The sequence below is a fragment of the Anoplolepis gracilipes genome, chromosome 15 (assembly GCF_047496725.1).
Source record: "Anoplolepis gracilipes chromosome 15, ASM4749672v1, whole genome shotgun sequence".
NCBI lineage: Eukaryota > Metazoa > Arthropoda > Insecta > Hymenoptera > Formicidae > Anoplolepis > Anoplolepis gracilipes.
This window is the reverse complement of record NC_132984.1, coordinates 5001-20000: the sequence shown is the minus strand read 5'-3', so window position 1 is coordinate 20000 and position 15000 is coordinate 5001. Positions and strand designations below refer to the sequence as shown.

Sequence of the window (15000 nt, the reverse complement as noted above, 5' to 3'; positions counted from 1 at the left end):
ATATTTCTGTTTAACAATTTTGTAATTAAAATGTGACATAATTACGAAGCAATATCTCATGCTAATGACATAATAAAATAATTTATAAGTCGAAAAGAAAAATATTAGTTGTACTACGATCAAACGATTCTCGTGTGTGTGTATATATATATATACATATACACATTGTACGTACATAAACATTTTTACTAGATATAAGCTCCTTTAAATTTTGTTTTTTCTTGTTATTGCCTTTTTGTCATTGTCAGTAGAATAAATACGGAAATAATAGTTTTCACATTGAGATATGTAGACTAGATTATACTAAATCACGATTCTTTCAATCTTTATTTCCGTATAAACGTGCGTCACACACGAAATTGTTCCTCTAAAAATCGCAAAGTTCGGAATCACCATTCAAATTTGTTATACATACCTATATAGTACATGTATTATTACAAAAAGCACATAATTGTTCTCATAGCTTCTATCGTACATTATTTTTTCTTCTAACATGTATACACACACACACACACACACACACACACACACACACACACACACACACATATATATATATATATATATATATATATATATATATATGCATATCAAGTCTTTTACGATTACAATCTTTTTCAAGATTGAGACACATCTCCTCGATTCAATTAACAATAATAAGTAAAATTATTGTAACTCGAAATCTTGTTTATGAAGGGTATTTTCTATTGAATGTATACAATTTCAATTCTTCAGTCTAACACAACTAATCTTCTATCGCAATTATGTGAAAGTTAATATAGCTATCAAAATGTATTAGCTTCTATAAATATTGATGATTTCATTTTTTATATTAAAAAATAACTAAAATATATAATAGTTTTGCTTTTGAAATTTATGTAAATTTGACTCACACACACACACACACACACACACACACATATATATATATATATATATATATATATATATATTTTACACGACAATTCACGGAACTGGTTCGAATAACGATATATATTATATACCCAATAAAAAGGAAAGCAAAGTGATCGCAATAAATAATTTTTTACTCAATAAATAAAATATTTTTCATTCTAATGACTAGTATATATCAATTGTATAAAGCGTATATTCAGTGCGTGGGTTTGCATCGATATATCTCAATATGTATATCTAAATGCTTGCAGAGACTTTCTTTTTATATCGTTAGAAAGATTTACCAACAAAATTGTTTTATTGTATATAGGTATATACGTTTTAAGATGTTTTGGGACGCGTAATCTATTTTTTATCCCTAAAGAAATCTTTTGTTTTTACAAGAGCGTACATATACACATACGCGCGTATATATATAAGAATAAAACGCGCCGTAATCTTGTTACAACTGACAAAACTATATATAGTTGCTTTCTGAAAATTTCTAACCAAGACAGAAGAATACCAGAAGAAAAACAATTTTAACTTCACTCGGGGTCGGTTTCTGCTTCGTTAATCGGCAATATCGCAACACAACCAGCAGCTGCTAATTTGGCTTTGTACGTCTCCGGTTCGAACCAGCGAATCGGTGCCTGCCAATAGGAAAAGATTAGTTTTCGAAATTGCTGCGTGACATGTTGTAATAAAGCAAAAAATTATTTTATCTTACCTTATTATTGAGCTTTATTACAAGTAGCATGCTTCCATATTCTTTTAAATTAAAAGCAGAATAATGTTAATTGAATTGCTTACGCGAGGATACATGCAGACGATAAAATTACATATCCGAACATCTTTTACGCGATGCTTTTTTTATTAGCGATACACACACACACACACACACACACACACACACACACACACACACAAAAGTAGAAACATATGTATTTGAAAATGTTGGTAAACCATAAGTTTTACTTGTTTTTATTTCTAAAAACAGGGTACAATATTTTAGAGTCATCAACTTTGCAAATTGTGTACAAGTTTTATAACACATTTTTTAAATAAGCATGCTAAAAGTTTTAAAAAATATTTTACAAATTACTCTTTTCTTGTTTAAAAAGAAACAAGGAGCAAAATTTGAAATAAATTTTGCAATACGCATTTATTAATACGGTGTGTGTGAGTTTGACATACAACACATTATTTTTATTAGTTTAGTCTTATTAGCCTCTTGTACATATAATACTATATTAAATAAAATAATATTCCACTTCTCTAAATAATAAATCAGTGTTTTTACAAGGTTTAAAAAAAAGGTCAAACAAAAAAAAAAAAAAAAAAAAAAAAAAAAAAAAAGACCAAAGACAGGGGTGAGGGAGGGGGAGTAAATATATAAAATCTTTTATAATAAATGAACAATATAATCTAACAATATAAAAAAAATACTTTAAAAACATGTATCGCAGCGCGTAATTTCTAGATTCAAAATATAGGAACATAAACTTTTTCAAACTTTGGAGAATAACATTACAGAAAATTTTGTGTATGCAACAAATAATAGACATAATCTCTATTTTATGTAACAAATCATTATCTCGATCGACTCTCGAAATGAATACAAATAACAAATTTCTTTTCTAAATCACATTTTGTATGAGTATAGTTGATTTTCTCCATTCTACATTTTTCCTCTATCCTCTGCGTTTTTCTTTCACTTTACTGTTTCTCTCTTAAAGGTCGATTCTTCTTTTTAGATTCTTATTTTAGATTCTCCTCCATTTTGCCATTACTGATTTATCATACTATAATGGAATGAGAAAGCGAAAGAGAAACAGAACACGCAATAGTTTTATTTTGTGACATTGACAAGAATGAGAGTAACGTAAAGAGAAATAAGAGGAAATTAAAGAGAAATACGATATACGTGTATATGCTCGATCCCGATGACTTTACACAAGGACTGTATATGTATATATACGTTTAGTCAATTCATTTCTCTAATACGCGCAGTCTTTGGAAATTGTATAATTCCTATACGCGTCAAAATCACGAAACAAATATCGTAACTCACTTGTAATATCTTTGGTATTGATTTTGATAAAAAAAAAATCTTACTTAACTCCTTATTATTGCGAAGAATCTCTAACTTGTACTTACAATGTCACATATGTGTTGCGAAGAGTCTGCTATAAACTTCTTCAATACAAAACGCGAAATGTGAAATGTGATCCTCGTGAGATTCGCACGTTTATAATAATCTCCATTTTAGACTTTCTCTCTTTCGTGTTAATTACTTATTCAGTAATTTGTTATTGAATGAAAACAGATCTCATCTCTGTTCTTGTAGCGTTTAAAAGCGTGCGTGTTAAAAAAAATATACATATTATAGCGTTAAAAATCACTATAATATATATATATATATATATATATATATATATATATATATATATATATATATAATCACATTCATATTACCACCACATTCTTGAAAACGCAAATTCATTCTCGGGGTTCATATTTATAATAAGTATTATATGTATATATATATGTATATAGGAGTATTAAACTGCAGCGTTGCAAGGAAGAGTAATACGGAAGGTGTTGCACAGTATATGATTAGCGTTCTTGTCGCATAACGGTACCTTACGAACTATATTGGGACATTCCTTCTGTATGCGCGCCCAATCGGCGGGAGGTCGCTTCGCGTACGGGCCCGTCGCACATAGCAGCAGAAACTCGTACGTAAGTTCTCTTGCTTCTGGAACTGGATAAATAGAATTAAACGTCGATTAAAATATTATATAATTACATATTATTAATATAAATTTTTTGTTTTGAATTAAATTTAATGTGACCAAATTATGTACGTATAGATTTTGGTAAAAGCTATAATAAAAAATCAAATTATTAAATTTATAAACAATTCGTCGAAAGGTACGGCAGTTTATGTTTATTATTCAGAATTCTTTTTAACAATAAAATCAAGATTATACAATTCTTTTCAAGTTATTATAACGACTATATTTTAATATTAAAAATACATACATACATATATATATATATATATATATATATATATATATATATATATATATACATATATTGTACCTTGTTGAGTCTTGGAGTATTGTTCTTCGGAGATCGGTCGAGATTTGTAAGTTTCTTCGCTTTCTGAAGAGGTTGCAGCACTGTCTAGGCTTAATTCTCGATTTAGAGAAGAAGAAGCGTTTACATTGTCCAACGGCAACAACGGTGTACAACGGGGAATACCGGAGGAGACTGTAGTTACGGAGAAACTAGGTTCATCCTCATAGTTGAAGTATTCTATTCCACTGGTAAAGTTCTCTGACTCGCCCAAAAAGTGTTCATCCAGTACCAGTTTCGCTGTCTATAACATCCGCCCGCCCCCAACCCCATCCAGTTTCCATTAAGATATTAATAATATTCTTATTAGGCAAAGAAATTATGTACATAAATAAATGTAGATGGAAACAAAATGAAGAAAGAATACAAGGGGAAAAAATTGAATTAGAAATTACATAATTATATATATTAAAATGATTAAAGTAATTTTAATTTAAAATAAAATTGATAAATACTGATAAATTTAGTTAAATTACTAAAAAGTAAATAATTAAAATTCAGAATTTATAATGATTTTATTACCCTGACGAGATCGAGATTGCAGCCAGTAATTTTGAGGGACTGATTGCCAACGGTAACAGTATACTTGTATTCGCCTATACTGGCGTCGTTGGTGGAGAAACTGTGCAAGAGAGACGAACGTAAACGAGAGTTGTGTTGCAGTCGGTTGCTCTCGTCCGATGCGCTACTGTTGAGCGAGGAGCTAGAACCACCCATAGCTCCTTTCTCGCCACCAGAGTTCTGTTCCAGTCTCACTGGAGATGCATTTCGTTGTATCGTATCTTTTATTAAATCCTTCGCGTAACTAACACAAAAGAAAACGAAATATAAATGTACAGCTTATAATTATTTTTAACAGAGATTTAAGGCTTTATAATAAGTTTAACAAATTATTCAAACATACTGAATCTTGTCCTCGGACGTTCCCGTGATTTGGACAAGTCGTTCTTTAGCTCCAGGGTTTACTATGAATCAAAATATAGTAATGTAAGTGAGACAGACTTTCTTATTAATATCAATATTCATAGAGAAATTATGTGCGATTGTTATCGTTAAGATCTTTTACACAAATCAATAGTATAGTTATTACGTATTAAACAAGATGTAACATTAATTAAGTATTGTTAAAGAAAGATATCTATCGCCAAAGCAAGATGTTATCGGTATAAACTATAAACATATATAAAAAATATACATTCACACTATATTTAAAAATCTTTTACAGTTACATTAAGTATAAAATAAAAAATGTTTTGCTCGTGTAACTCATCTGATATTTTAACAAAAAGTTAAAATAAGTTAAATTAAATGCTAATGATTCCTTGTGAAACCTGCGGTGTGCGCGAGTGTGTCAATCGATTAATCTGTGTGTGGCATGTGTTAATAACTCTAGTATTTATTTGGCTTTTAAAGCACTTCATTCATCGAGTTATTAACGAGAGATACATTCCACAACGGCTAATGTAAAAGAATTATTACATATTAGATTGCGATGAAGAAATTAAATTTTTTGAGCATAACTGATAAAAAAAAAAAAAAAAAAAAAAATTAAATCCTAATATGTATTTCGTCAAAATTTACAATTTCTTTGTCATTACATGAAAGAAGGAAATTAACTTTAACATATACTTTAGTTTATTATTAGTAAGTTTTATTGCAAAACTATAACACTAAACTAACTCAAAAGTGGCCCGATCATGATGTGGTTAAAGTGTAACAGCTCTATCATGCACAAATTAAGAATGATCTGTTAAAGAAAAATGGCAATTTTTTGTCACAAACATGTGTTTGTACATATATATTTTTTATAACAATTGTCAATATAACAAATTTCTCATTGTCAGTATAAAATTCAATGCTTCGGAATGAAAGATAAATAAATGTTTTTTTTTTTTTTTTTTTTTTTTTTTATAACACATGGGGTTTTGTTCAATCGATTAATATCGACAAATTTCTTGCTATGCATGAGCACAAAATGCTGCGACAAGCCATTGGCGGATCATTCATAGCTTTTTACCTCGCTGGAAGGAGATGATCGTCTGGCTGAGCTCTTCTATCATGTGAACCCGACGCCCTTTTATTCCCATCACTGTATTTTCGTGCAAATTATTTAACAACAGAACGAACAATTGATAACCGAAAAAAATCACTAACAATAAGAGTTTAATTCGAGAATGAGTGATTTCGTTTTATATAAAAATGAGATTGTTGTTTCTACACTTTGTATAAAAAAAGATTCCTGCTGATTATTAACATACTATTAAAGATACTGTCGATAACTTATAGAAACATTCTGTAATAAAATAAAAAATAATAATATCAAAATTATCAGAAAAACGGTATTTTAATGTACATATAACATTACATTTAAGAATCGAATACACCTCTGTTTAATCGAGTGGAATATATTTATACGACAAATATATGAGTAAATGAATTTACCTTTTCCCGAGTCGCTATTGCGAATGACAACTTCGTCTTTGCAATAATTTTTCCCCGGTATGCGCGTAGGTTTTGTGAATTTTCCGCTATTCTTGATCACTTCACCAGGTCCCAAAATTGGCGTCGAAGTGGGTGAAGTCATTACCAATAACGGAGACGACAGAGAATTCGTAGGTGTATCGGGGAGTGTCTCGGCCTGTTAATAAAATGTTAAATTGTTTGATCTAAATTATTAAAAAAAAAAAAAAAAAAAAAAATTAATTTAATTGTCCTGAATAAGCGCTGAATTCCTTTCTCTTGTAAACACTTTGATGTACTCTATAAATCGAGAGACGCTGAGAATAAAAATTTTGCTTCAATAACGATAATTGTAAAAAATTTTTTGAAATATGTAGTAGAAAGTTCTTTTAAGAAGTAAGGGCCTTTGACAAAAAGTTGTTGTTTTCAACCATGTGACCTTTATATCTCTAGCTTTTATTTTTAGCATCTTAATATAATAATTTCAGGAAACTTATATATATAAAAGTTATAAATAAAAGGGCCTTTGACCTACATTGTCTAGATGTGACAACTTTTGCTGATAATACACATCCATCGAATCCGTGTGACGCCATTGTTTTGCTCGCAGTTCGATGAGTTCCAGCAGATGAACCCTGGTCGTTAGATCTAATCTGTCGTCTTGGCTCCCATTTCTGATCGCCACAAAGGCTCGGTCAAGCTGATCTAAAGAAAATAATAATTATCAGTAAAGCCAATTCTTACTAAAAATAATAAACGTAGAAAATTTATTAAATAAAATAATAATTTATTAAGTAAAATAATAAGTATAACCGTCTTATTGCGATTATGTCTGCTTTTTATAAAATGACGATCGGCAAGATAAAAGTTGAGCGATAAACCAGAAGAAATTTCATTATTTGTCAAAATATAAATTCAAACTCGAGCTCTACAATTTCTCTTTTTACAAACGAGCTCCACTTTCAGTTGAGCAAACTCGGCTCTCTGTAGCTACAATAGGTATTTTAGATTCATTGCAGTTTTAACACTTTTATCGATACTTAGTGATGCCTAATTATATCAAAGAGCAATCAAAGGTGATGTACACATCTATCTATTATTTATCTATTTATATTTATATTAGTATGTATATTTACGCACAAATGTACGCATATTTTGGGAATGTAGAAAGTAAAACATAAAAGAGAGAGAAATTACATAAACACACACACACACACACACACATTCATTACTCAACTATATTTTATAAATTATTTATAATTGAAATAACAACGTTAATTAAGTACACATGAAATTTGTCGTCAAATTTTATATAGAAAAAAAAAAAAATTAAACCATTAAATTGAATAAGAAAAAACTTTGAAAATAAATTTTACATATAACATCAGATCATTTACCTTTGTAAATAGCTTCTAATTGGTTGGCATAAAGCTTCAGATGACTACACATAGAGATTACATTCATTTGCAGCGTTCGGTCGTGGAAGCCATTGGTCAGTTGCATCGCAACATTGTCGATTAAGGATACAATATCCTCTACTGAAAGATCAGAAGAAATAAAGAGTTTTATTTGAATGAAGGTCATTGTTTACTTGACTCGAGAAAGAACAAATTGTTACATACTTACACACACACACAAACGCACGTACATAAAATAACATAAAACTTATAACATGTATTCATGATAAGTTCATACAAAAGAATAATTATGTTTTTAGATGAAACCATCATTATAAAGGAGACTGCAAATTTTACACGACAGGAAAATAAATAATAAAAAATTTACCAGTCGTGATCCGCCCATCGACGGTCGAGTTGCGTTGGTTAAGCTTAAGCGGCCGTGGTTTTTCAAGCTTCTTTACAGTCCTGGCTCTGTTCAATTGTGCGGTAGCCATATTACAATCTTGCAACAAGAACATTATATCAAATAATCAAATGCAAATTTAAATTATTGTATTATTAAAACTGTTGGGAAAATTAATATATACATTATTAGTATATATTATTTGAGAAAGAGAGAGAGAGAGATATATATATATATATATATATATATATATATATATATATATATATATGTATATATATTACTCTATTAATGTTATATTTAATATTGCGTACCATAATGTCAATATTTTCTATTTAATATAACTATATTATATAAAGTATTATAATATTTGGAGAATCCTCAAATTGAACTTTTTTATATAACCTATATTTTATTTCTATATAAAATTAATATCTCATAACTATGCCACTATCTTCCAATAAATACATTTCTTTTCATATAGTGCAATATATATATATATTTAATATTTAATAATTAAGCTATAGGAGGATTCATGACATTATTTGTATCAAAATTTTTGCGAAACACACTAATATCAACGATGAGTTATTTTGCTGAAATGATCACAATGATCAAAATGATTTACACTTCTTGAAGCATTTTCTCTTTGTCATGGATAAGAAGGATAAAGTAAAGATACGACAAAATAAAAAATCAATATAAAAAAGCAAAATTTGATAGAATTTAAAATTCTTGTTCCATTTTAAAAAATAGATATTGCTATATCATTTCTCTTTCTCTCTCTCTCTCTCTCTCTCTCTCTCTCTCTCTCTCTCTCCCCCCCCCCCCAATTAAACAGAGTTTATAAATTTTTAAATTTTTTATGTATCAGATAATTATATGTTACATACACTACGCTGCGCTAATGTATACTAAAGATTGCTATATATAAAGTATGTAAATAATGTAATGGCATAACATACATATAAACACTTTAATAATTAATGTATATTTTATTAAATGACATAAAATATATCATGTTCAGTGTTAATTTTTTTTAATGTTTGTATTATTTTTTTTTATATTTAGATTAGGTATATTGATCTTATATATATATAAAACACATTTTATATATAGCATTTAAAATACATTAATGCGCTAAGTATATATACCAAAATAAAAATTACAAAAATTGATTGAGAAAATTTCCTTATTTAAAAATGTTTTTATCCGAGCAACATACACACATATGTATTATTGTATATAATAAAGGAGGAAAAAAAGAGAGAAAGATAAAACAAAGCGACAAAAATTTGATAAAAATGCACGAGAAAAAGAGTAAAAATCGATGATGTATACAAGGAAAAGAAGAGAGACTAGTGAAACTGAAAGAATATTATATATATATATATATATATATATATACACACACACAACATACACTCCACACACACACACACACAAACACATTTGTTTCATCTACACTTTCTTGCATACTATCTGCGCTTGACATAAAATAAATGTATATTTATATTTTGGGGTGTATGTGGGTGGTGTGTGTGTGTGTGTGTGTGTGTGTGTGTATGTGGGTGGTGTGTGTGTGTGTGTGTGTGTGTGTGTGTGTGTGTGTGTGTGAGAGAGAGAGAGAGAGAGAGAGAGAGAGAGAGAGAGAGAGAGAGAGAGAGAGAGAGAGAGAGAGAGAGAGAGAGAGAGAGAGAGAGAGAGAGAGAGAGAGAGAGAGAGAGAGAGAGAGAGAGATATTCCAATAGAGTGCAACTAAGCGATTAAATGTAAGAACAAAAAGGAATTATTACTGATATTTTGTGTTTTTGTGCCAAGCACATATACACACGCATAAATGTACATGACACAAGCACAATATATGTACATACATTCATTGAAGTGTCAAACCAATTACACATTGATGAAAAAAATTCTCTCTCGGAGTTTAAATATATATATATATATATATATATATATATATATAAACTCCGAATAAAAAAACTGCACAAGTTGCAAATAAACGGCGCATTTCCGCGATAAACAATGATATCACGAGAAGATACTAAATATAGTAATCACGTTAGACGTACCTTTCACGAAATTTAGCACTTTGTTCGCGACGCAAACAGATCAACGACACCGTACAACGTACAATACGTAGATCGTCCGACTAAAAATGCGAAAATATGTCGTAGACATATGTTATTAAAGTAGACTGTAGACTCAATACTCGATGCTTCCCGAAATTTGGCTAAATCTAAAACTGCTGGCGCCACCAATATTGCCATCATGCAAATAAAGCATAAAGTATAAATACTTATGTTGGATTCACACTGCGTCCGATGTCCGACGTACGACATCCGATATCCAATAGCAGAGCTTGTTTCCTAAGTATTCTAACTAGATATATTTCATCGTACGACGCTGTTTATCGGACGAAAATGTTGGTCAAGATTTAAGGGTGCCGTTCATAGACTTGTATATAATACTAGACTGCTAACTCCTTATGTATAAGGCAGCTCTAATTTTATGTACAAATAAATATGTATGACATCCCTTTCTGCGCATGCGCTGTGAAGGCGCGTGTTGCACGCATGTATATACATACTAAGTATGATAAACAAGCTTATATAAAAGATGTAAAATAACTGCACATTAGTATCCCATAATTTAATATTTATATTTTTTACTTTTTTTTTTTTTTTTTTTTTTACTAACACGACATGTGTTCTGACAAAAATTAGAGACCGAAAGCAGATTAGAAGTACATGTACTGATGATAATGCACAGACTTCTATATACAACTAGACTGCTAACTCCGGCAAAGTACATAAAACCGAAAAATATGTACAAACTTATGCGCATGCGTCATCATTAGTAGGATGACAGTCACGCTGATTGGTTGAATTTAAAGCAATGTCATTCATACACGAGTTTTCTATAGTAGCCATATTATGTATCTATCCCCTCCTTTTCTCTATCCTACTAATGTTGTACATATTTTTCGAGGTCACTTTTTAGGTCTAATATATAAGGAAGTTAGCGGTCTAGTTATAGTATAGAAGTTTGTGTCATAATGGCGTCGGCACATGTCAGCGCATGCGCAGAAAGGGTCACCTTAGCGCTAATAGTATCTCCCCGAACGCGCTCTTAGTACATAAAATTCGAGGACATTTTATATAAGCAAAATCTAGCTCCGTAAAGTTAGCCGAACCACTTTGATTTTTTTATAATTAAAATTAACTAATCGTTTGAAAATCGTGTGGAGATGATTGGAAGTCTAATTAAAACGTTTGGAGGTTCATCGTTTTTTTTTAAATTAAATAATTAAAATTTTGATGTAAAGTTTGCGGAACATTTTTATTTTTCGTCCAATCGAGTTAAACAAGAGTTTATTCGATACAGAATCGTTAGGTGGTGACAAATAAATTTTTTACAACATTTAGAGGTCCATAGCATTTTCGAAAATGCTTGACTGTCATTGGTCAATTTGCTTGCCATCTTACGTTCTATTGCCATTGTAGATGACCCATTATGCGTTATGCAAGAGTGTGTGCATGACATATAAGCCGTAGTCAAAAAATTGCTACAGATACTTTAAAAAGTACTGCATTAACCAATCAGGTTAAAGAAATCTTTACTCAATTTATTTTGATTGATCAATCAAATGTTTTGAAACATCTGATTGATCGTGTCTTCTGGATCGCAATGATATTATCATATATAAAAAGATTAGAAATTCTTTATTCAACAGCCAATTGCCAACGCGAGTTTTGATTGGCTTTTGCTGTCTGCTTTCTGTTTTTCTGCCAAAGTGTGAATGAGCCTTAAAAGAATTTGGAATTTTACCGCACATGATTTCTTTTTTTTTTATTTTTCGGATAAACTATGGATCTCCAAACGTTGTAAAGAATTTATTCGTGACCACCTAACGCTTCTGCATCAAATAAACTCTTGTTTAAGTCGATTGGACGAAAAATAAAAATGTTCGGCAAACTTTACTTGGAAATTTTAATTATTTAATTAAAAAAAAAAAAACCGATGAAGCTCCAAACGTTTTAATTAGACTTTCGATTATCTCCACACAATTTCCAAACGATTAGTTAATTTTAATTATAAAAAAAAATCAAAGTGGGTCGGCTAACTTTACGGAGCTGCAAAATCTAGAGAGTTAGCAGTCTAGTATTATATAGAAGTCTGTGGTGCCGTCGTATGCAGCGTAACAACCACAGACTTGTATATATAACTAGACCGCTAACTCCGGCAAAATACATAACATCGAAAAGTATGTACACTCGACGTCAAGTATGCTTTAACACACGAATTTACGTACATGTCAACACAATTATATATTTTACAATTTTACATATGCATGTGTGTCTGATGTGTGCATAAATTCGTGTGTTAAGGCATACCTGACGCCGAGTGTACATAACTTATGTGCATGCGTCATCATTGGTGGTATGACAGTCACGTTGATTGGTTGAATTTAAAGCAATATATATATATTACGTGCTACACGTAATGTTTTATGCGTATAATGATATTTTCCAATAAAAATATTATGTTATGATTAACGTATTTTTTTTTTTTTTTTTTTTTAATTAAAAAAAAATTGTAATTTTAATTATCGTTTCTATAAATTAAGAGTTCTAATTGGTCGCGATTTTTAGGGCTAGAAGGGACCTATATTTTCCTCCAAGTACTTCTCTGCAGGACCCATAGTTTCGGAGTTATAAATTTTCAAAGCTTTTTCGTTTATTCGTAATTTTAATTATCGTTTCTTGAGATTAAAAGTTGTAATTGGTCACGATCTTTAGGGCTCTAAAAGACCTATACTCTCCCCAAAGTACGTCTCTGTACGACCCACAGTTTTGGAGTTATTAAGTAATACAAAGATGTAAAAATATTACATATAAAAATATTACATAAATAAATTCCTTACGTCTGTCTCATGTTGAGTTCATATAGTAAGGTAAGTAAACATTAATAAAGCACCATTAATTTGACGGCAAAATACAAAGTAGTAAAAATATTACATAATTAAATTATTTTAATATTTACTTTACGTCAGGTTCGGCTCACATAGTAAGGTTTGTAAAGATGAATAAAGCACCATTAACCTGACCGCGAAATACAAAATTGTAGAAATGTCACATGAATAAATTATTTAAATACTTATTGTACCAAAGTCAGATTCGGCTTGTATAATAAGAATTATAAAGATAAATAAAGAACATTTAATCTGACCGCAAAATACAAAATTGTAGAAATATTACGTGAATAAATTATTGAAATATTTATTTTACCAAAGTCAAATTAAGCTCATATAATAAGATTTATAAAGATGAATAAAGAACATTTAACCTGACCGTAAAATATGTGGTTGTAAAAATATTAAGTGAATAAATTATTGAAATATATATTTTACCGAAGTTAGGTTTGACTCCTATAATAAGGATTGTAAAGATAAATAAAGCACAGTTAACCTAACCGTAATTTAAAATATGATGATGGAATTATATTTTGTAACTTAAGAACAGTAAGTCTTTTAGGGAAATGTATAAGACTTAATTTATGTAATTGTATAAGGTGAGTAATATGAGCTGAACCTGACGTCAAAATAATGAAAAAATAAAAAAATTTTTTACAGGTTAGGTTACGGGCTTCCGCCAATTTGAAATTTTTTTATTGTCTTTTTCAAAAATTGGTCACCCAAAACACATTTCGGACCAAGTTTGACTCGTCCCCGGACCTCCCTTCACCGTGATACAAGCGTCCAAAGCGCCCTTTTAAGTTTTTTGCTTATATCTCGCAAGGAGTAGGAAGTGGAGGGTTAGGGTCTGAAAAACAAAGATTGGGTTTTGGACTAGCTATTACCTCCCGCAAGAACCAACCCCCTACCACTAGCCGTTTAGGCTCAGGATCAATTTTTGTCATTTTTTCTATCTTTCGTTTTTCGAAATTTGGCCACCCGAGACAAATGTCGGACTCGGTCCGAGCCGTCCACGGACTCGCGTTCGCCTAATATAAACGTCCAAAGCGTTCGTTTGGTTTTTTTTTTTTTTTATTTTTTTTTTTTTTGGAGAATTGACACATTTTTTAAGTCCCACACCGACTTTCAAAAGAACTCAAAATGGTCTTTCCAGCGACTATACCAATCGACTGCAAATGGTCCGAAACGCGTTTTAAACCCAACTTTCGAAAACCATTTTTGAAAAATTTTTGAAAAATTTCGACAATTTTTTTAAGTCCCACGCCGACTTTCAAAAAAACTTAAAATAGGTATCGAAAAAGTATGCTCCAATGGACTGCAAATGATCCGAAACGCGTTTTGGACCCCACTTTCCAAGACAATTTTGGAAAATTATACTTAACAATTTCCCGTTCTGACTGGTCAGGATCGCGACTTAGACACGAACTCGGGTCATTTCTGGCACTTTTTGGCGATCATCAGACATTTTGCCGACCTGACTTTTTTTTTTTTGAAGGGTTGAGGTGGACGGAAAGAGAGATAAGTCGTGAAAGTAAAGAAAATGGGGGGTCAGGTCGGGTCAGGTCGGGTCAGGTCGGGTCAGGTCGGGCCAGGTCGGGTCGGGTCGGGTCGGGTCGGGTCGGGTCGGGTCGGGTCGGGTCGGGTCGGGTCGGGTCGGGTCGGGTCGGGTCGGGTCGGGTCGGGTCGGGTCGGGTCGGGTCGGGTCGGGTCGGGTC

General features: G+C 31.0%; 1 protein-coding gene across 2 annotated transcripts in view; it reads right to left on the bottom strand.

Annotated features, from left to right (window-relative positions):
* Positions 1-10542, bottom strand: part of Mxt (Eukaryotic translation initiation factor mextil) — a 10966-nt gene extending 424 nt beyond the window's left edge. The window contains exons 1-11 of one of the 2 annotated variants that reach the window (XM_072906757.1): positions 10380-10542; positions 8287-8403; positions 7899-8039; positions 7037-7206; positions 6484-6679; positions 6059-6130; positions 4946-5006; positions 4564-4846; positions 4006-4285; positions 3540-3661; positions 1-1547 (exon numbers count right to left, since the gene is read on the bottom strand). The exon at positions 1-1547 is cut by the window's left edge and continues 424 nt beyond it. In XM_072906757.1, the coding sequence (XP_072762858.1) occupies positions 1443-1547; positions 3540-3661; positions 4006-4285; positions 4564-4846; positions 4946-5006; positions 6059-6130; positions 6484-6679; positions 7037-7206; positions 7899-8039; positions 8287-8395 (1539 nt within the window). In that variant the 5' untranslated portion in view covers positions 8396-8403; positions 10380-10542 and the 3' untranslated portion in view covers positions 1-1442. The remainder of the gene's footprint in view (positions 1548-3539; positions 3662-4005; positions 4286-4563; positions 4847-4945; positions 5007-6058; positions 6131-6483; positions 6680-7036; positions 7207-7898; positions 8040-8286; positions 8404-10379) is intronic. The other variant, XM_072906758.1, reaches the window with a different exon arrangement.
* Between the last annotated feature and the right edge of the window lie 4458 nt (positions 10543-15000).